The sequence below is a fragment of the Histoplasma capsulatum genome, assembly GCF_000150115.1.
Source record: "Histoplasma capsulatum G186AR genomic scaffold supercont2.5, whole genome shotgun sequence".
NCBI classification, from domain to species: domain Eukaryota; kingdom Fungi; phylum Ascomycota; class Eurotiomycetes; order Onygenales; family Ajellomycetaceae; genus Histoplasma; species Histoplasma capsulatum.
Genome location: NW_025544805.1, coordinates 1,972,103 through 1,992,598, shown reverse-complemented (window position 1 = coordinate 1,992,598; position 20,496 = coordinate 1,972,103). Strand labels below are relative to the sequence as shown.

The following is a 20,496-nucleotide window of genomic DNA, read 5'->3' as shown; positions in this document are numbered from 1 at the left end:
GCTTAGGTTTATTATTTTGTTTCTTTCCCCGCCAAATTCTTTCCTCTCTGGATGCGCATCCTTATAAGCTCATGCGGGATACAGGACTAACAATCTACAACCAGTACCGTCGATCAACATTGACCCCAGAAAGGAGAGAAACCCCCCGGCCTCCCCAACACCTCTTGATTTCCCTGACTACTTTCCTGATTCAAAGCCCAAAGCACTCAATGAGGACAGTTGCGATGACTTCTATAAGTTGCTATGCGCTATTAAAAAGCCCCAAGATGTCTCGCCCATTCACATAGAGTCTCTGAATCTTACCACCGAATCCAATGTTCCCATATCAGAAATTATTCCGTCAGGTGTTTTGAAGACCTTCCCTCCCTATCAATGGACGCTTCAACCCTCAGCCACAGAAGCGTCAGGAACAGACGCGATGCCAGTTCCCGTTCTAATGAGCAACGGCTCCCCGTTTCCAAGCAAAGAGAGATATGATCTTCTGAAAGATGAAATTCTCTATGATAATGATGACGCCTTTCGGGCAGTTTCGCGACTACCCCCTCTACCCGGACGTGAGAAGATCAAGCTCACCCAGAGCAGAAAGTTTTGGGCCGGCCTTGACCAGATAGCCCAATATTGGGACACCAGTTTAGATCAATTCTTTGAACGTCCTGTAGTTGATGACCCCTCCAAGGAAGAAAGCGAGTATCCGGATAAAATGCATATCGATAGCCCACCAGTGGCGGGGAAACAAGGTTTTGGCGTTCCGGAGGGCAAAACGAGCACCAGTGCGGAAACAAAGACTGGGGACACAGGTGACGAGACCTCTCAAGGACCGCACACAAAAACAATGTATTGTGGCCGAAGGACTGGTACTGGTCGTGAATGCCCAGATGATCTACGTGAAGAAACCCTCCGTGGCTTGGTGGAAATGGTTGCATGGGCATTTGGATGTCAAATTACCATTCCAAGCCTCCCGCCCCGCCTTCAAGTTAAGAGCATGCTTTTCCCGGTCCGCCAAAATTTTGTTGTTGCGCGGTCTCCCCAGGACAGACAAGCTGCACGAAAAGGTATACTCGAGGGACCCATGGTTTTTGTCCAATGCAGGAGCGAAACATTATTCTATGACAAAGATAACGCATCCGGGAGCAGAAATGTGGAGATATGTGATCTTTTACGCGAGATTGCTGCGATGCTTCTGTTCGCACAAGAAAGAGCAAGAGAAGGCACAACGGAGATGCGACCTGGCGACGGAAAATGGTGGACCACAAAGCCACGATGGGGTGGAGCGGATAACCCTGGCCCGGAGGCCGATAAAAATACCGATAAACCCAAGGAACCTACTCCCGATACGGATGTCCCGTCCGCAAATAAAAGATCCAGATATGATAGATCTTCACTTCCATTTAGGCGCCATGGGCCCAGCGGCTCAAAAAAGCTGAGCGTTGCTGAGAGATGGAAAATCTTGCAACCTGGCCCAAGTTTGTGGGACAAGAAAATGAAATACAAGCAGATCGGGAAAGACAAAGACTCTCCTGTTGATGATGTTAGTCATCTCTTATCTTACTCCCAATTCCACTGTTTTACGTTGCGCTATGTCTGTTCGTATTGTATACAAGACTGACAATAACCAGATTTTCATGGTATCCTCGATCAACCACCATTTTTCAATCGTCCACATCCGCGTCCATTCCACCTACCTTGAGTGGCTTACAGGTAACAAAGGCAACTTTTCCGACCCGTCAAGAGATAGCACTGGTACCCCGTGGTACGTTCTCCGGCTACGTCGAACCAAATGGTTCGACCTCTTTAACCCGAGTGATAGGCTAGAAGGTTTGGACGGCCTTTGGGCCCTTTTCTCCTGGCTTATGAGATAAAAATGAAAATGAAAGACATCTTCGATTCTGGTCCGGTTTTATTATTATTAAGTATGCCGGTACCAAAACATAGCGACATTCCCATGATTTCTATACGTATGGAAGGAGTGCTCAAAGTGGAAGAAGGCGTTCTCAAGCATGTATACGATTCGATGACAAAAAACAGCCCGAGTAGGGGACCTTTTTTTTTTCATTTTTATTTCTTTATTTTTATTTCTCTGTTTATTTGCTTTCTTATTTTTGGCACCTTTTCATTTTACTATTTCGTTATATATATCTCCCCTATCGTCCTTGTTTGTGCTTCCATTAGACGCCCCCAAAACAGACTACCCAATTATTCTCTTTACCTTATCTTCTTCAAAGCGGTAATTCCTTTTGATTAGCTATCTGCACTATTCTTTTCTTTCTTTCGTTCGTTCGTTCTTTCTTTTTTTTTTTTTTTTCGTCACCTGTTAACCTTCGACGATACTTGCTCGAAGCATCTTCATAATATATCCCTCGCATATGACTATGAGTTGTAATCTAGGGAATCAAACCGTTTCTATACATATCCTTTCGGTTCTAATTTATCTATCCGGATGCAATAGTTCTAATATTCAGCCATTTGTATATGCCGGAAGCAATAAGTTCATCTACAAACAAAACTTCATATCCTAGTCCAACAGCTACTAAAATGTCAGGTATTGTGGTTGTATAGGGAGTGCCAGCTGATGATGGTCGAGCGACGTCTAGAGCAAATAAATCATATCAGGTTGACACTTTCGTGAAACCTCTCTGACGGGGCAAACATGTTCCTATACCAGCCAATACTCTTCGTACCGAATGGTCAATTAGATTTATGCTATGGGTGCTGCAGAGTTGCTGTCGTTTTGGAAGTAGGTGTCCACGGTAGCTATGGAGGTGATTAGTCTACGCTTTTCCCCTTGTACTGGATGTACTGTACCTACTACCATCGCAGGTGGGAAGCTCTAGGCCATGAAGGTACGTCAACTGCCACTCCATCGGACAACATTGGGCCAACATTTTTTCCAAAGACTATTGCGTTCTCCTGGGTAAATATATTTATCCATGAAGTGAACATAAGGTTTCGCATAATTTGTCCTCCAACAACGAATGTTCCCCCCTGACACAGATGTCTGGCAGATATGTGTGATGAACGCCCGACAACATCAATAAGGGAATAAGCATGCTGATGAGCTTGTATTTCATTTTCGGAGGCCTTTTCGTTTTTTGAGGAAGGTATACAACAATCAAATCGGGAATGGCTGACGACGCTATAGGGTGATCGATCCTGTTCAAATGAGCCCCTGGAAGGGCAGCACCGACAACGTGGGTGATCACATAGGAAACATATTCTGGTATGACTTGGGGGATTTGTTCAATAAGCCATCCATGGGTTTCAATAGCGTAGCACCAGAATCCTTACTCTGGGAAGACCATGAAAATAGGGGTATGGCATGCTCCTCCTCTCGATAATGGCGTCAGGCAGGGCCTTGGTTGTGCGTTGCACCTCCAATAAGAGAAGACAGGACATGTAATAGCTGACCTAGTCGTCAGAAGGTCGTTGACATTTGCATTTGGATATCACGACGTCTGCATCCTTGATCTGAGAAAATATTTCTGGCCCCATTGGGGTTGATCCATGGGAAACCTTGGAACTTGGTCAGCCATTGATTGATTCATCGTACCTCTGAGAATCCATTTTATAGTGGTCACCGGGCACCAACGTGCCTCTGAGCAATGACATATTACAGAGAGGCCTTTGGATTTTCATCACGGAAGATATCGCTCAAGTAAAGTCCCAGAACGGGAAGAATTCTTCAAGCAGCCTGGATTTTTACGGCCATGTATACACACTATGCCGTATGAATTTTAGCGGATGTGTGAATGCCCAAACGATGAGTTGCTGCGTTCTACACAGTACGGAGTAACTATGTCAATTACCAATTCTCCTTGAATCGCGGTTGTGGCTTGTTGAGAGGGAAATTCAAAGTTCAGACCTTGGTTCCAGCGACCAGAATGGTGGACTCGAGATCGCCCACAAAAAAAGGGGGGGACTTGTTTTTGATTATCTTACAGCGATTCTTCCAATGATATCGCTTTATGGAGTACTGGATTGAGGGGTCATAGCACGCTTTTTTCCACCTTCTCCAACAATAGTTGAAATACGAAGTAGTGTCTGTTGGTTTTACCGCGTATGATTAGGATTCCCCCAGTCCTTCCCCTATCCAAATCAAAGAGCTCAAAACGAGGCAGCCGAATTGGCTGAGACGCCGCTTTGTCCACTCAACCCCGAGAGTTCACCGATCTTTGCCTGGAGCCAAAACATTGTTCTCCCTGGCGGTGGAAAAAGGAGGCAACTGCCCAATCAAAAATGTAGCGAAGTCCATATCCTGCCGCTCAAGAACGGAATGTTAGCCAGATATGGGGTGACCCGTCTTTTGGCGCCACCACCCGAACCATGCAAGCAGCCAATGCGAGGTGTATCCGAGAGGATACTGACGTTTGCAGGCTTGAATGAAACTTGACGTTAACCCTTCGTCTCGGATTGAAACCAGGGGCAATGGGGACAACGGAGGACATTCGACGTAGGAGACGTGGAGCATGTATCCAACAGGGAAAAGACTGACAAAATCAAGGAATTTGACAAAACATGAGACTTCATTGATCGGGAATTTCTCACTTTCAAAGGAAAAAATCAATTACTGTTACCCGAAGCTGTTTTACGGGGGCGGGGGGCGGGGGGCGGGGGGCGGTCAGAGCATCTGTTCTATTCACGCAAGACTGGTCATATTTTCAATTTTTCCCGAACCTTGACCTTTTTCGCTTTCCTTTTTCTGGTCCAAGTGATCTGAACAAACGGGTCGGCCCATATATAGTTGGTTCGCACGGGAGGCATTGGTGATAGCCAGCGCCAGAGCCGAGCCAACGGTTGGCTACTCACGGCTGTCCTTCATCTGGGGTTGGATCTACAGCTTTATTTATCCCATAGTGTGGAATTGAAAAGAAAACATTGTCGCAGAATTGATCCGAAGAGATCACTCTCTCCATCTCCTGCTGTTATTCTTGCAAATGCTGCGGGGAACGGTAACTCTCAGCCAGCCAGGGCTTCCAACCATGATGGAGTTCATATGAGAGTTTCTCCCTTGCGCCAAGTGAGGAGCTGGAGTGCAAATTTCTATTATCTCCATTGGGGTTTTCAGTTGTTAATATTGTTGACATATCTATGTGCTTTAGAGTATTTATGGGGATTTTCGCAATCACAGCATCCACAACCCCTTTAGCAGAGGTTTGATTTGATAAGTTAATGCATCATTTCGGTTGTTTTGTCAATTATGCCCGTGGCGGTCAGTGCACCACCCACGAACCCATGCAACTAGAAAGAACCCTCAGCGATCGATATCCATTCTTATCCTTCTCACAATAATCAAATAGAGGAAGGAATAGTTAGCGATGTGTACATGACATTACGGTGTCTCGTACCGAGTTTGTTTTTTGGGCGGGGGGAGAGTCATAAAAATGCACCAGAAATACAAGGTTATGGGTACAGGTACGAGTGCCTGAAGAGAGTTAAACCAAGAAAAGCTACCATGGCTTTGGGTACGATCATAGGGGTTGCCACCAAACGGTTGGTTGGCCCATGGCCCTGCCCTCAAGGAACCTTGATTCAAATTACTCAAGCCCACAGGAATCTACATAAATTCTATCGAAGCGGTTAGAAATGGGTAGAAGGCAACGGAACGCCCCATTGATATTTGTCGGAGGGGCATATGTCATATTAAGGATCATGGAACTGACATACACCCCCCCTGCAGAAATACCCACATACGCAGCACAGATGCAAGATCCCAAACATACTGGACACCCAGTATTACAGTCCATGCAATCCCTGAAGCTGGCTTTTCCTACTTCCAAAACATGACGTGGTTCTCGTCGTCGTTCTTGTATTTTGCGTATCTCGTAGCCGAAGAGGCTGAGGATGCTTGAGCCTTGACCCCACCCAAGGTTGAATCAGCAAATAAGGAATGAGGGGAGGAATCTGCTGGTGCTCTTCTGCGGATTCATCTTGTTTTGCTTGTCTTTTTTGGCTATCCCTCTATACTGTCTTTCCCCTCGTATAATTGCTGTGATGACAACAAAAGTAGCTGGAATTGGTTTGCTGTGGTGAACGAGGACGTGACGAACCAAATACCACCCCCGTTAACAGGGCAATTGCGGTCGACGACGAAAGTGCCTATCTATATCGATATTGACGAAGGCCGTGCAAATCGTGCTTCTGCAGCTCACAGTATAAGCAGGCACGAAGAGGAACGTGCAAGAGACACCCGATCTTCGTTGTTCCGTAAAGCCTTGGAAGTTTGCCTTTAAAAACGCGCCATTATGCACAAGCCAGCTCCGGAAAGGCTTTCCTGAGTTCCCCGAACCCGCCGACCAGGGCTGTGGTGTCATCCCCTTGTCTGACGCCCCGAGAGGATGCAAGAAAGGGGACGTGGGAGGCGAGAAATTGTTTCAGAGCTGAGGCCAAGAATAACTACTAGTATTTTTAACTTGGTATAGTCTATACACGTTCAAAACCAGCTTTGGACATTAGGCCTGTTATTTGCTTTGATAGTTCTACAGAGCTCTCTCGGATATCTACTTGTGGTCTCATGAGCGGCTTAGATTGAGTGCTAGGCATGAGCGTTTCCTTGATCATTTAGTCCAAAAGATCGCGCTGCATAATAGATGTTAAATGCTATTGGAGCCTATATTCTAATATATCATTGAAGCGAGGCAATATAGTCAGTTAACTCTCGACAGAGTATTCCGTAGAGTTGAGCCAATTATATGAGAAGCTTGAGTTCGCTTTTAAGACTTATAAGTCATGAATTGAGATCTAACTGTCATGCCAGATGCTCCTGAAACCTGGTAACCCGGGGTGTCTACCACCCATTTCAGTACAGGGTCCTGATAGTGGTTGGCGGCTGCTAGATAACGATTCTTTTAATTAAATACCCATGCCTTGCACCCGCTACTGCATACATTGTGTGATCACTAAGTACATTTTTTTCCGTTGAGTTCCTCTATATAGCATTGCAATTGCAAAATCCGGAGTGATCCAAGGATCAATCATGCTGGTATTTTTGTTTGTATGGTCGTGTAAAACACGCTTCACCGATAGTAAAATAGTTGCTCTTGGCCTGGGTCTGCTTAGCCTCCTCCGGATGTAAATACCCATCCCCCCGGGACGAGGGATGAGGGTGGCTGATCATCCGCCTCCATGGGAGACACCCCCACATACCATCGGTCACAAGCGAACGCTCAGCAGCGACGGCGGCACAGACTCAATGCTGCCCAGAAAAGAAGCTCGAGAAGCCACTATCATCCCAAGAACGCGGAATGTGTAAGATGAGATCGATTCCTGTGCCGCTTCGTTGTGTTATTATCATTTATATCTTCTTATGGATCGCCGTGTGCTCCTTGCGTGGCAAGGGCTTTCTTATCATTGTCCCCCGACTCCGACTGTTCGATTAAACAGAAGCAGGGGTATCCTCCATTGCCCGTTGAAGCAGTATTTTTTCTCGGAGATCTTTGAATCAATCCTCGTCCCATTTGAGGCCCGCAGTCGTGGTATAATTTTTTCTTTTTTGGTCAGGGATGTGTGCGTCAATGGCCTGGCCCGAGGCTTGGTCAGCGGCAACCGATCCAGATCAGATACCCCACTAAGCATACACCGTCGTTGCTGCCAGGTCCAAGTGTCTTGTTTCAACTGGAGCTGGTGGAGAGGCAAGTAAAAAATAACTGTTCCTGTTCAGCTTCAGATGCCAGCCTGTGAAGGAGGGGCTTTTTTTTTTTTTTTTTTTTTTTTTAACAACGAAAGAGTTGAACTTGGATATAAGATTCAGGGATGCAGAATATTTCCTGACATTTAAAATGGCCCTGTGCATTCAGGCAGATCTGCACGGGCAAGCTGGTGACTTATGCAGTGAAGATTGAGCAAGTTGAAAAGCCACTCAGATCTATCCATGGATAGTAGCAGAGGTGATAGACTGATAGTTGCCCAGAGCGGAAACACGTGGGGTGTCACCTTTGATGCTTGTATTGAAATACAAGATACATTACAGGTACGGCGATACGGTATGGTAAAGAGCCATACAATACGCAAGTGCACTTATAGAAAGGGGATGAGACATCCATCATGAACATGTCAGAATTCGCTCAAGTGAGGGAAAAAAGGAAAAGGAAAGGGAAAAAGAAAAAGAGATGGCAGTCGACATCTGCAGTACAGAAGCTGGGAAGGGTTGTTAATTTTCATGATTCGCACTCAGAAAAAGCAAAGAAGCGGCAAGCAAAAAGCCATTTGCCTCTTCCAAACGCAGATTCCCACATTATGATCATTTAAGAATCGGGTTTTTAGAATAAATGAACACATTTCAGGAGGATGACTTGCATTTTCCTCCATAATGAGGCTTCCGTGTGGGAGTTGCCGTACCGCAAGCAGAATTGCTTTTCTCCTCTCTCACATCTCAAAAATATGGAAAATCCTTTCACTGCCTTTTTTTTTTTTTTAACTCAACGGTTTTGTGTCAACAGAAACAAAAACTCTTGTCAGCCATGCTCTGCGTCTGGTCTTGTTCGTACTCGATGATGGTTGGGCGTTAACTGGGTATTCGTCCGCGGCTTGGATCGGGGTAAAACTAAAACAGTTCGTTCCCGATAGCCTGGGTTGTGGGATCCAGCAGGCATCGCGATCAAGGCTTATTATGATGATGATTTCATCGGGGGCCCGTGTGGTCAGATACCATCTTCGCTTCCATTCCACATGGGCAAACGGTCTACATACGGTACTGGATGATCATTTGGAGCTGCTTCAAGAGGCAAATGTCAGCCGCGTTTGCCCTGCCTAAAATTCATAAGGTGTCAGATACGAAGCCCTGTTGCGCAATCTTCAGAAGCTTTCGAGTTGTGCATCTCCTCTTCTTGTAATGTGCCCTTCCGAATCCCGAGATTTTGAGCAGTGCCTTGTCTGCCCCGCATTTTTCGGGGGGAATCCCAAAAGGAGCAAATTGGCACTCGGCGTGAGATTTTGGAAGGATTCGCAAGATTTTATCCGTTCAAAAATCTGTCTCAGCAGATTTTGCCCTGTTGGGGGGGCGCAGAATTCACGAGGCGCCAACGAATAACAGATTTATCCAGGGATAATTATCTAATTATCCTAGCACGAGCTAACTTAGCTAGTACTCAGCGAGTCGCAGAGGGAGAACCAGCAATCTGCTCCTCCCTGTTGGTGCGCATGATGAGGCGAGAGTACTGGAAATGTCAAGGCGAAGGTTTTGGGACTGAATATCATTCGCCCGCCTTGGTTGGTAAAGAATGATTGAGGAAAACAGGCGAAAAAGAAATACGAATAAATTTCATGTGGGAGAATGGCTATCCATGTCAAGCAACCCATGAAGTCAGATACCGTCCACTCAGCCCAAAATTCCAAAGTTAGGAATAGCTGGGAGAAGAGAAAGCAGTGTGAAGATGTCCATCTTCCAACCGGTTTCAGCACCCTCCCTAAGGCACCGGGAGACTGTCAGTGACCTCCACTGGGCGCTGGCTGGCCTCCTAGTGTTCTGATCTCGGTGGGGACCGCAGGAAACCAACCTTGAGTTGACAACTCGTTATCGCAAAAGCATTGCCCCTCGAGTACACCCAAAAAAGGACAGCGAGCATGGTTCTGCTCATTGGTTGAAATGGCCTCCGTGAGCAAAAGTTTAGCTCGAGCAACGGTCAACAGTGATTTGTCGCTTGTGGCTGGGTTCACCAACCAGGGATATTTCAGCACCTTGACCGGCCCCTTTCAACGTGATAACCCCAGCGACGATGAGGATTCTTGGTTGCTTCAATGTCCCCAAAGTCAATCTTGTTAAGACGGCTGGTAAGCTGTTTTCAACGGAGGCATTTCACCACCGTATGCACCACCGTATGTTCGGTGCTGTGCCTTTGACATCCACAAGCGGCAAGAACCTTGGAATCCACACGGTACAGACCGCCTCGTTTCCCCACCTCCCCGCTGGGATCTGTTAGCGTCTTTCATGCAGAAAGGCTACCACTTTTATTGATCATAACTCACGGATTGACTACTACGGAGTATTAACCAACTCGTCAACCCAAGTGGTTAGCAAGCGAGAATCATTGAGCAAGAAAGCAGTGCTCTTGAGGCCCAAGCCATAAGAAACGCGAGAGTTTCTGGATCCATTTTTGGTCGTTTTTCTTTTTCTTTTCTTTTTCTTTTTTTTTCTTTTCTTCTTTTCTATTTTTTGTTTTGCTCGTTTCTCCACCAAGGAGGTCAGGAGGACGCCCCGCAAGGTTCTGTTTTAATGACTTATTTCGACATTATCATGTTGCTGAATATGTGTGTCGCCAACTACAGGAGAAACCAAGGAGGGAAATCCACATTTATACGCTGTAAATTCTCCATGCTTCGAAATAGCAACGGTTTTCTGGAAGCCTTCTCAAAAGCAATAGCACTAATAATCTGGATAGTCACCGCGCTTGACGATATGGTGAAGGTGAAGCCCCTTTCTAACGGGGAACGAAGTCTCCACGAAGTCTCCAGATCAAGATCGTATCAATGTATTGAATATAATACTAGTAGTATGGTTCAGGGATGCGTGTAATGAAATGTAATATGAAATATTGTATCCATTGCTCTGGGCCAAGAAGCGCCCCGAAAGCACAAGCTATCGTACCCAGGCGGCATTTAGTGATGTTCACTATGGACGACGGACACAAAGCCCTGGAGAAGGTCGGCTCCAGAGTGGAGTTTGGCGGGACAACGCTGGTTTGGGGCAGTGCCCTGGAACGATCCTGTCATCTAGCCGTTGGAAAGTCAAATTCCAACTTTCTTGCCAAACCAGCAAGGTGCAGAAGAGGGACAGTAAACAGGGGGAGTTTTGATTGATAAAGGCGCTGAAACAAGCTCCCGACAGTCTGGTAATTATGACGGAGGGCTGGGATGGATGCCAAAAAATTAAAATAACAAATAACAAATAACATAAAATACATACCGACAATGGAAATATGTGCAGAAGAGGTCACGTCCAAACGCAACCAAAGAAAAGAAAAGAATCATGGAAAAAGAAATAACAGATCAACTGACAGCAGCGATTGACACGGCCAAGACCAGGAGAAACAGAAGAACCGCTGGTAATGATGGTATCCACCACCAAAATGGAGGTACCGTACCGTACTGGGGTCTTTCTGACGTATCAACTTCGACCTATCGGTCACTGTATTATATTGTATATACTGTATTATATTATACTGTATCGTACTATATGTCCCCAGCGTCTTCTCCTTAAGCCTCAACTCCTCCTCACTTCCCAAATCCTGACTTCATATTTATTCTCCCGATTCCTGGGTCCTGTGTGCTGTGTCGTGGCGGGAAGAAAAAGAGAAGATATCGCAGCTCCTGTCGTGATCTGCTATTGTAGATACTTATTATTACCCTTTTACCTTCAGTGGACCGTGCTGGGTTTTCTTAGCATTTTGCTGGTGCACCTGTTCGCCCTATCTAACCTTCACCAGCTGCTGCCACCTTGGTTGGGTACACATCCCCCTCCATTTCAACTCTCCGAGTTTCTGCCGCCCAACCCCTCTGTGACAGTAATCCCATATCGACGCAATCGACATCCTTGGTCTCCAGTTCTGCGGCTCTTGTTTGTTTACCTGCAGTTTCTGTGGGAATTGAGCGGCAAGCGGGAAGCTTCCTGTGCGGCGTTCTGTGGGTAACTTCCCGAGCCTCAACCAAGGAGTCAAAAAGCCAAATCTTCTGGGTTCCTCATCACTCTGCTGTCAGGCTGTTGCAGGTAATGATAGAATTCCTGTTTCTCCAACAACACATGTTTCCCCGTTTTCCTTTCAGGCCAATATTATACGTAGAGACTGATCGTTTTTTTCTTTCCAAGTTTTATTTTGCTTCACAGCAACCGATCAAATAATACCGATACATGTACGCCTGACGGTAGTATTTGGTTTTTCTTAAGCAAAATTCTAGGTCTACAAGGCCCGACGTCCCTGCGATTCTCTAGACCCTTCCATTTTTCTCACACCGAGAGCGATTCTGTAAATACACCATGCTGCCAGTTTTCTGGGGTTTGTGTGTTTGATGTTGGATATTCCAGTGTGATAGACGTTGGTTATAGAAGGTCTGTAGATGATCTGGGCTTGGTAGACAGATTAAATGATGGAAATTACAACAGAGGTCAAGTCCAAAACGCGGACTTCACCATCATCTCAGCCTGGTCATCGCCTGACTGCCCCTGTTCGAGGCCAGTTCGAACCCGGGTGGCGCCCATATAATAATTATGACGGCTCTAACCCGGAACAGCACGGGGAGACTCCGCGTGCACCGCCTGTCTACATCGCGCCACCACGAGCCAACCCGCATGGCCCTGCAGAAGTGACATATGGACGACCTGGTAGCATCACAGCGCCTCCTCACACCCCCACAGAGCCTCAACCACCGCCTGGCACTTATCGGCCTGTGAATGGCTCCCAAGAACAAGCGCAGCACCCGCAACCACCGCCCCAACAAGCTGGACACACACCTGGACCTAACAAATTTCAACAACCACGTATGCCTTACCCTCCGGATGGGCGTCATCCAAACGGCGAAACTCACGGAGTACCGATGTACTCCCACGGGGATCCAATGCAGCCAATACCTGCCTCACAGCCCTATGCCCCTGGAGGCCATATGGCTCCTACTCCGGGATTGTACGAAACGAACAGTTATTTTATTACACAGGCTGGGTTGCCTCTGGCGAACCGCCAACGAAGGACAACGCGAGCTCAGCAGGTATTCTTTCTATTTGTCCCTGTTTCATTAGAGCCATCTAATGGGTTGTAGGCATGCGACCAATGCCGTTCACGGAAAGCGAAATGCGATGAAGGTCGGCCAGCTTGCAGCCATTGCAAAGAAAGTAATGTTCCCTGCGTCTACAAGGATGTGCCTCCTCAGAAGTAAGTTTATGGAATACTCCTCAATTATGCAGCGAGGTCCTAGAAACCTGACGTGAATCTGTTTGCAAAGGCAAGAAAGGTCAACTCAGATCATCGTTGAAAGAATAGACCGACAGGAGGAGACAGAAAAAGCTACCAGAGAAGAGTTGATGAAACAACTAAATGAGATGAAAACTCTTTTGGCTGATGTTAAGTCGCAAATGGATGCTATGGCCGGTTCCACTGCCCCAAGAAAACTGAGCCATTTGACGCCTTCTCCTGGAAAAGTGGAGGCAAATGCGAATTTTACCTCACCAAATGCCAGACCACCGGAAACCCAAGGCCCTGCTGAGCTTCCGAGAGAGGCGGACGTGGATCGGGCTTTCTCTACTGTGGACGGCGACGAAACCCGGATTTCAGAGGAGTTTAAGGAGCTGCAGGACCTTGATGCTGGGGAGCTGTCCATTCCAATAGAACACACTACTGCTGCTCACAAGTTATTATTATGGCCATCTATTCAGAAGTTGCTCCCTGAGAGGATCGATGCCGACTACGTGATGCAACTGGAAGAAAATCGTGGTCCTCTCAGGCTATATGGCAGAGGTGAAGGCGATGATAGTTCTGCAGACAGCCCAGTTACCTCGCCTACAACCCTGGAACCGGACCCTACCATTGTAGCTCTAGGTAGAGCAAATGCATGGGGCTCGGGGTTTGGATTCCCTTCTGGGCCTGACACTAATAGATTCTCCATGCAGCAACATCCAGGTGGATTAACTCCATATGGCACCTTGAATGTCGACGCAGAAACTGTTCAAGCTTACTATCACAGTTACCTGGATAACATGCACGCACTCCACCCGTTCCTTGATGCAGTGGCCTTGCACCAAATGATTTATAACTTTGTTAACAACTACAGCCCTCGCAAACCCGCTTTCTCGTCATTCTCACCTCAAATAACACATGTCCATGGCGAGAGAATGGCCGCCATACCCAAGGGGAAAAGAAAGCGATCTGCTGATGTGGCTTTTGAAGTAGCTCCAGAAATGATACCTGAAAACACCGGTGCGCCCAGCACTGTAATCCACAAGTCCCTGGATAACGCTATTGTTCTCCTTGTTCTTGCTTTAGGCTCGATATGTGCTGTTAAATCTGATATACCCGGACCATTGAACCGGAAAAGCGGAAACAAACGCATTATGTCGACCTCCCCGACCCTACCTGATTCCGGTAGTTTGTCATCATTCCATTCTCCAAATGAAGAGTTTTTTCCACGTTCAGCCGGACACCACCGGAGGTTTTCTGGTGCAGCACATTCCGGAGATGTCTGGAACTCAGAAGATCAATCTGAACGGAACTTGGATATTATTCCTGGCCTAGCATATTTTGCTTTGGCGTCAGATATTCTTGGTGATGTGCTGGGCGGCGGTGGTCTGAAACATACACAAGCTTGTCTGCTCGCGGCCCTGTATACTGGCCAGCTCGCCCGCCCCTTTTCCAGCCATGCTTGGATATGTGAAGCTTCAAGAGCCTGCCAAATTCTTCTACGACCGTAAGCTATCGTATTTGTAAAAACATTGAGTTCGTTGGACTGACCTGTCTCTGTTTAGCCGTACATTTGATCGTATTCCGAATGGAACGCGCCAGAAGGAGCTGATCAATTTTGCCTTTTGGACATGTTTGCAACTTGAAAGGTATAGCCATATACTGCTGCTTGATTCCCTTTTTCTTTTTTCTTTTTTTTTAAAGCTCACATGCTTTATAGCGATATTCTCGCGGAACTTGATCTTCCTGCTAGCGGGATAAGCCGCTTTGAAGATCGGTTTTCCACTCACGCCGGTCTCTTCATAAGTACAAATGAACTGCAAACTCCCGACCCACGTACCATGATCTACTATGTTGCGCAAATTCACTTACGGAAGGTCCTGAATCGCGTCCACACAGAGTTATACAAAGCTGAGTGTATGTTCTCTAATTTTAATCTTCATGTTTCCTATGTCCTACAACAGAGAACAAGAAAAGTCCAGTCTAATATTGTATGCAATTGCCCCACAGCGCCTGATTCTAAGGGACCAAAAGTATCTTGGACGACCAAAGTACAAGAAGCCTTGAGTTGTAACCTCGAAGCATGGAGAACCGGACTGCCAGATAATATGCGATGGGAGGAATCCGACCCCCCCTCCAACAACATTATCATCGCGCGAATGCGCGGGAAGTACTACGGGTGCCGCTACATTATCCATCGGCCCTTATTGCACCATGCCCTGCATCCAATGTCCAAATACCTCCCAGGGGCTGCCAATTCCATCGCACCAAGTAGCCCTTCCAACATGTCCAGCTCGCAGTCACAGGCTTCACCACCGTCTGCTCACCCAGCTCTTCTTTCACAAAATATGGAACGATTCCCTAATGACATGGGTCCTCCCAGTAGACCAGGGATGCTCCCTGATCATCAACAACTTTCGCTCAAATCGCTTGACTCGAAGGTCCGTAAGGCTTGCCAGGCGTGTATTGACGCGGCAATACAGAGTACGATAGCATTTGATGGCGTCCAGGGACGACCGGTTGTCACTAATATCTTTGGAACGGCACATGCGTAAGTCAAAACAGTTCTAACTGCCATTCATTTTATATTTTTCAATAGACTCATTCTGGAATATCCTGACGAAATTGTGGAAAAAACAGTCAATTCGGAAATATGCTCGTGTTGTCCGCAACCTACATGTCACCCCTGTCACAGCTCGTAGATCGAGAAACTCTCCGATCGCTCCTTAACCGCACGATCAACTTTCTCTTGCAAAGCCGGCATATTTCCCCAACTCTTAGTAAGGATGCTGAAATACTGACACTGATTCGGCAAAAAATATTTGATACTCCGACCACAAGTTTTTCGACCGCTGACGGGGACATGACTTGACTGCCATCACGATCACCTCGTCTCTTGCCTCCATCCTTGTGGAGCTTTTTGCAACTGTATTGTTTTTCTCTTTTTTCTTCTTTTGTTCCTTTATTTTCGTTATACATATTCCCATCTATACTCCATACGTGATTATTTATACTTGTTATTGAGGGGGTTTTCTTTTCTTTTCTTTTTATACCATGAATTCTTTATCTTTGGCTTCGGTGGCAGATTTGTGATTTAGCTTCATATTTTTTGGGCGGTACTATCTGATTTTGACGTTAGCCATTTTTAGTTTTATTGACTTTTTTTCGCCTATGCTTCCTTTATCAGTTTTTTTATTTTATTTTACTCAATTAATGGTCAAAAGATTTGTTTCTTCTCTCCTTTTGGAAGAAGAGCTATGTATGAACATGTCTTTTCTTTTGGGATTTTTCCTTTTCCTTTAGGGAGTTAGCAAGCAAATTTCAGGCAAAAAGGGTTGGATAGCTCGTTGCTGGGAAAATTTTGTTTTCAACCAAACCGGCCTCGCACTATGCAGGCTTTGATCGCTGTTATGAATTACCGGCGAGGATTGGCCGGGACAAGGGTTTCTTTTATGTATGGAATTGTTTGCAGCTTGCTTGTTGTGACACCTCCAGTCTCATAATGAATACTAGCTACCCTGCTTTTTTTATATGTATATACCGGACATGTACAGATTCGTGCCTGTGCTCTCCACCCTACCTGATGATTTCGAGAATGTATATTTTCGAGAATGTGCATACATGGACAGGTACTGGACATTTGCCATGCATATTTATTGGTCAGAAAGCCTCCTTGTCCCAAAGTCCAAATTCCAGGGGAGCTCGAGGAGAGGGATTTTTAGCTACAGTGCTATTCTTCAAAAAGGCATTCACATTGTGCATAGTTGGGTTGTTCTTCTCTTTGGCCTGCTCCTTAGGCCTGGGTGTTGTATTAGTAACACATTCCCAGTTAATTCGCGTATTCCATTTGATATCTTTTGAGATATACCTCTGTTGCCGTGAGCCGTGAATGGATGTGCACATCAATCAGGTAATTTTTCATACATTGCGAGGTTATAGTTATATAAGATTACCTGTTTCCTCACATCGTTCAGTATTTTTAGATACTTTTTTTTTCATGTGTTTTCAGTATAATTCTAGATGTATGTAGATCATAGCTCAATTGAGCATTTGCACTATAAAACAGAGGGAGAATCAAACACACACCAATACGCAAAGCCCGTCACCAGAAATTCCTCCTATTCCACCGAAGAGGATAACGCACCCTGAGAGCCCAAAAACAACCAACAGACACCACAACCAGCGCCGCAAGCATCCTAAACGGAGACCAGAAACCAGCAGAGGTCCCAGCAACAGTAGGCCTCCCAGGAACAATAGGCATTGCTTGGATGGTGGGTTTTACTCTATCAACTTCACCATTAGCGGGCTTTGCAACGGGAGCCTTGATCCAACCCTTCTGATCAGCATGGACGATACTCTTATACCAAGCATCGGCAATCAATTTATACCCCTCATCAACCGGATGAATACCATCAGTAGCGTTGATGTGTCGCGTAGTCACATTCGCCAAATCAACAAGGAGCACATGTTTCCCAGCCTCCGTCCGCTGCTCCATGACAGCCGGCAGTGCAGCATTGAACGCGACCCTCCGCGCTTCGCGATTGCGATCCAGCAACGGCGGTATAGTCGCAACCAGTACGACGGCATCTGGACAGGCCGAGACGATATCGTCAACGACGCGCCCCAGCACCTCTGGCGCAGTTTTCAGATTGATTTTAAAGACCACATCGTTGGTGCCGGCGAGCAGGAGGACGATGTTGGGGCGTTCGACGTAATCTAGCTTTCCGGTGTTGCCGACGGCCCCAATGGGAAATCCCTTGTGTCCCTCATGTCGGTTGTTGCTCATCGAACCGTGTCTTTCACGGCCGATGTATTCTACCTTGTTCCATCTGGAGAGGAGGTCGTAGAGTGGTAATCGGTATCCGTTGCCATCGCTGCTCCCTTGGCCATATGTGATCGAGTCCCCAAGGGGGAGGATCCGTAGGTTGGAGCCTCCAGCGATAGCTTTGCTGCGAAAGGACTCTGGTGAGGGCCGTGAAAGTTGGTCTTGGGCTGGAGTCGCATGTTAGCTCTCCTTTTTGGCGGGTATTTTTGTTTTCCAATTTCCCCCTCATTGGCTAGGTATACAACGCGAACAGTGTCCCTCCTGTGGATGTACTCACAACTGACCAGATCAAAATATGACAATAAGAATAAGAATAATAATAATAATATACGCACCTTGTAGAAGTAGCTACAAGATGAAAACATAGTAACGCATAGTAGGGAGCTGTTTCAGCAAGGAGCGATAACACGAATAAAACATACCGCGAGAAGGAGAACAATGTCGGGAGAGTCTGACAATATCGGTCAAATGCTCACCTGCACCGCCGCCATTATATTAACGGCGTAAGCCTCGGCTCCCCTGGCGGTTTGAATTCCCATTACCAGCTAGCAAGCATCTTCCCGAAAACGCCATCGATAGAGCGGTGCAAAACCAGACCGTATGGTTGGTGGAGGCAGCGGTAGACCCATTTCTTTCAAGGTAATCTAGGCTGACTTCGGACCTAGACCGATTTCATATCGTTGATTCTGTCAAGGACCAAGAAGAGAAAGCACATCTGTATCCATCTTTCCTGTGTGGAATTTTTTCTCCTTCTTCCAGTCCTCATTCTCTTTGCTGTTGATATCTCATAATTAATCATAATAGCTCAGCAAAAGACGACGTTGGGGTTGATAAACAAACAACAAACACCAGCATATTAAAGAAAAAATATGCTTGAGCAGGACAAGGAGGCCCCCGTCGACTCCCAGTAGTTAATTCTTAGTCCGAAATGTCCGTGGAAGGTTTTATCCAATTCGCCAAAAGGATCAATCCCTAAGGTAGCCAGCCACCTATTCCTCAAAGTATATATATCCATGCATCTACATGATTCACACTTGTACCCATATATGAGGATTTGAGTTGTACGTATGTATATATGTCTAGGTATTGTACGTACATGCACAAATTTTTTGTCGATTTGAAGATTCTCACACCATGATCAAGCGTCCATGAGCAGGGACATCATATACAACTATAACCTGAAGCTGGCGGAGGACGAACGGTGAGTTCGGAACCCATTTTGTGGGTGCTGAATTGCTAACTGACGCATCGATAGCATACTCAAAGCTCAAAGTGGGGGTGTAGATTTCCGATTCTGCATGACAAAACAAGTTCTTGTCACTCAGGAGCCGGAGTGTGTGGTCCCTGAAGCAGCGGCCAGTTAGTGAGGTCAAAGCCGTTGGAGATCAAGGTGGATACTCGACAGCATCTTCATATTCATAGTCGTTGCTACGAGGGTTCGAGATTCTCTTCCATGGACCCTCGGAGTGGCGGGGATGTTTTTGTATATTATAAAAATGTTGATATCAGCCACCCGTGGAAGGGCAGCAGAATTCTCCTGGCCGATGACATGATATTACACTGCTAGCACCAAATTACATGGCTCTACAAATTGTAAGTTATATGCAAACAAACCTTTGCTGCGCTGGCTCTTGTCAACTTGCCAATGCCTGCAGACTATCAAAAGGGTGGTATTGGTGATAAACAATATGTCGTTCCCACTCAGAGATCCATTGCCTTTCCACTTCTGCGAGGATGGACATATGATCGGGAGTAATTGACCTTGGTAGTGGATAATCAAATGAATACACTTATAATGAGGACGACAAAAGTTGATCGGAAGCTTCACTTTTCACTAACACCAAATGCTACAGCAGTGCGCCCGTGTGGTCTCTAACAAACTATTTAACTACGATATCTATTCACACTCAGAAACACCCGGATAGGTTACAAGCCCAGCGAAAGCACAAGCCAGGACAGCTAGCGCCTCTAGGCCCCGAGCCATGCCTCTGTCACAGCAAAAGCAAGCATGCGCGGGAAACTTGTTCCTACTCCCTATGGCTCCACCGCGAGGACTCATGAGAGCAATTTCAACTTCATGGAGGGGAGATGAGAGAGGCAAAAAGGAACTTGGAGGATGACAATACAATAGCAAAAGGGATATATAGTATTCGTTTGTCTTTGTTTCCATATACCTATTCAGCACCGTTCAGTTTGAGTATCTAGGAAACCAAGGATGGAAACAAATATTTGGAAAAGGGAGAGAATATATGATAGCCTAAGGCCTTTTATATTTACAATTCGTTGGCCTACTTTAATACCTACGAGGAGGTTAAGGCGCACTTTAACATTATATTCGTTGCGTTTCACATTTCTACTAGCATTTCCATTATTTTCCTTTATGTTATTTGGATTCAATCTCAAATAAAACCTCTTCACGAGGATACCACACTGTATGTATCCCCATCCCCAGCTAGCCATAGCCTTGTCACGTTACTGGGCCAGCGTTGCCACGCACCATTTCAGCCGCTAGAAAGTCCAGCCTAAACATCAACATCATCATCACTCCATCTCCATCTCCATCTCCATCTCCATCTCCATCCACCATACCTCTCCACGTCCCCGATCTCTTTCTTGTGTATATTTATCGTTTTACCACCTTCTGATGGGTTTATGACTATTTACGACATAAGTGATAGCTGTATTTGTGGTTAACTTTGGTCCATACGGGCCATTCCCAAGGATCCCCAGCCACCTTATCTGCCAACCAAACTTCCTCCTCGGTTCGGGGTTTTGTAGCCCTAACTAAGATCGATCCTG

General features: G+C 46.2%; 7 protein-coding genes across 7 annotated transcripts; 5 read left to right on the top strand and 2 right to left on the bottom strand.

The window, feature by feature from the left end:
- Window positions 1–436: 436 nt before the first annotated feature.
- On the top strand, window positions 437–1,859 carry HCBG_04629 (uncharacterized protein; the record flags this gene model as incomplete). The annotated part of the gene is made up of 2 exons (XM_045431678.1): window positions 437–1,528; window positions 1,617–1,859. The coding sequence occupies 2 exons, from the start codon at window positions 437–439 to the stop codon at window positions 1,857–1,859; spliced, it is 1,335 nt and encodes a 444-aa protein (XP_045288231.1).
- Window positions 1,860–2,429: 570 nt separating this feature from the next.
- Window positions 2,430–2,871, bottom strand: HCBG_04628 (uncharacterized protein; the record flags this gene model as incomplete). The annotated part of the gene is made up of 3 exons (XM_045431677.1): window positions 2,430–2,587; window positions 2,660–2,751; window positions 2,807–2,871. 3 exons carry the CDS (start codon window positions 2,869–2,871, stop codon window positions 2,430–2,432), a joined length of 315 nt encoding a protein of 104 aa, XP_045288230.1.
- Window positions 2,872–4,320: 1,449 nt separating this feature from the next.
- On the top strand, window positions 4,321–5,846 carry HCBG_04627 (uncharacterized protein; the record flags this gene model as incomplete). The annotated part of the gene is made up of 4 exons (XM_045431676.1): window positions 4,321–4,340; window positions 4,739–4,821; window positions 5,295–5,487; window positions 5,675–5,846. 4 exons carry the CDS (start codon window positions 4,321–4,323, stop codon window positions 5,844–5,846), a joined length of 468 nt encoding a protein of 155 aa, XP_045288229.1.
- Window positions 5,847–7,119: 1,273 nt separating this feature from the next.
- HCBG_04626 (uncharacterized protein) lies at window positions 7,120–8,746 on the top strand (the record flags this gene model as incomplete). Its single annotated transcript, XM_045431675.1, has 3 exons — window positions 7,120–7,242; window positions 7,964–7,976; window positions 8,433–8,746. 3 exons carry the CDS (start codon window positions 7,120–7,122, stop codon window positions 8,744–8,746), a joined length of 450 nt encoding a protein of 149 aa, XP_045288228.1.
- Window positions 8,747–11,962: 3,216 nt separating this feature from the next.
- On the top strand, window positions 11,963–15,744 carry HCBG_04625 (C6 zinc finger domain-containing protein; the record flags this gene model as incomplete). Its single annotated transcript, XM_045431674.1, has 8 exons — window positions 11,963–11,981; window positions 12,089–12,687; window positions 12,739–12,851; window positions 12,922–14,379; window positions 14,438–14,521; window positions 14,593–14,789; window positions 14,883–15,423; window positions 15,513–15,744. The coding sequence occupies 8 exons, from the start codon at window positions 11,963–11,965 to the stop codon at window positions 15,742–15,744; spliced, it is 3,243 nt and encodes a 1,080-aa protein (XP_045288227.1).
- Window positions 15,745–16,532: 788 nt separating this feature from the next.
- Window positions 16,533–18,188, bottom strand: HCBG_04624 (BKRF1 encodes EBNA-1 protein; the record flags this gene model as incomplete). The annotated part of the gene is made up of 4 exons (XM_045431673.1): window positions 16,533–16,671; window positions 17,045–17,864; window positions 18,033–18,045; window positions 18,174–18,188. The coding sequence occupies 4 exons, from the start codon at window positions 18,186–18,188 to the stop codon at window positions 16,533–16,535; spliced, it is 987 nt and encodes a 328-aa protein (XP_045288226.1).
- A 1,154-nt stretch (window positions 18,189–19,342) lies between these two features.
- On the top strand, window positions 19,343–19,758 carry HCBG_04623 (uncharacterized protein; the record flags this gene model as incomplete). The annotated part of the gene is made up of 2 exons (XM_045431672.1): window positions 19,343–19,449; window positions 19,551–19,758. 2 exons carry the CDS (start codon window positions 19,343–19,345, stop codon window positions 19,756–19,758), a joined length of 315 nt encoding a protein of 104 aa, XP_045288225.1.
- Between the last annotated feature and the right edge of the window lie 738 nt (window positions 19,759–20,496).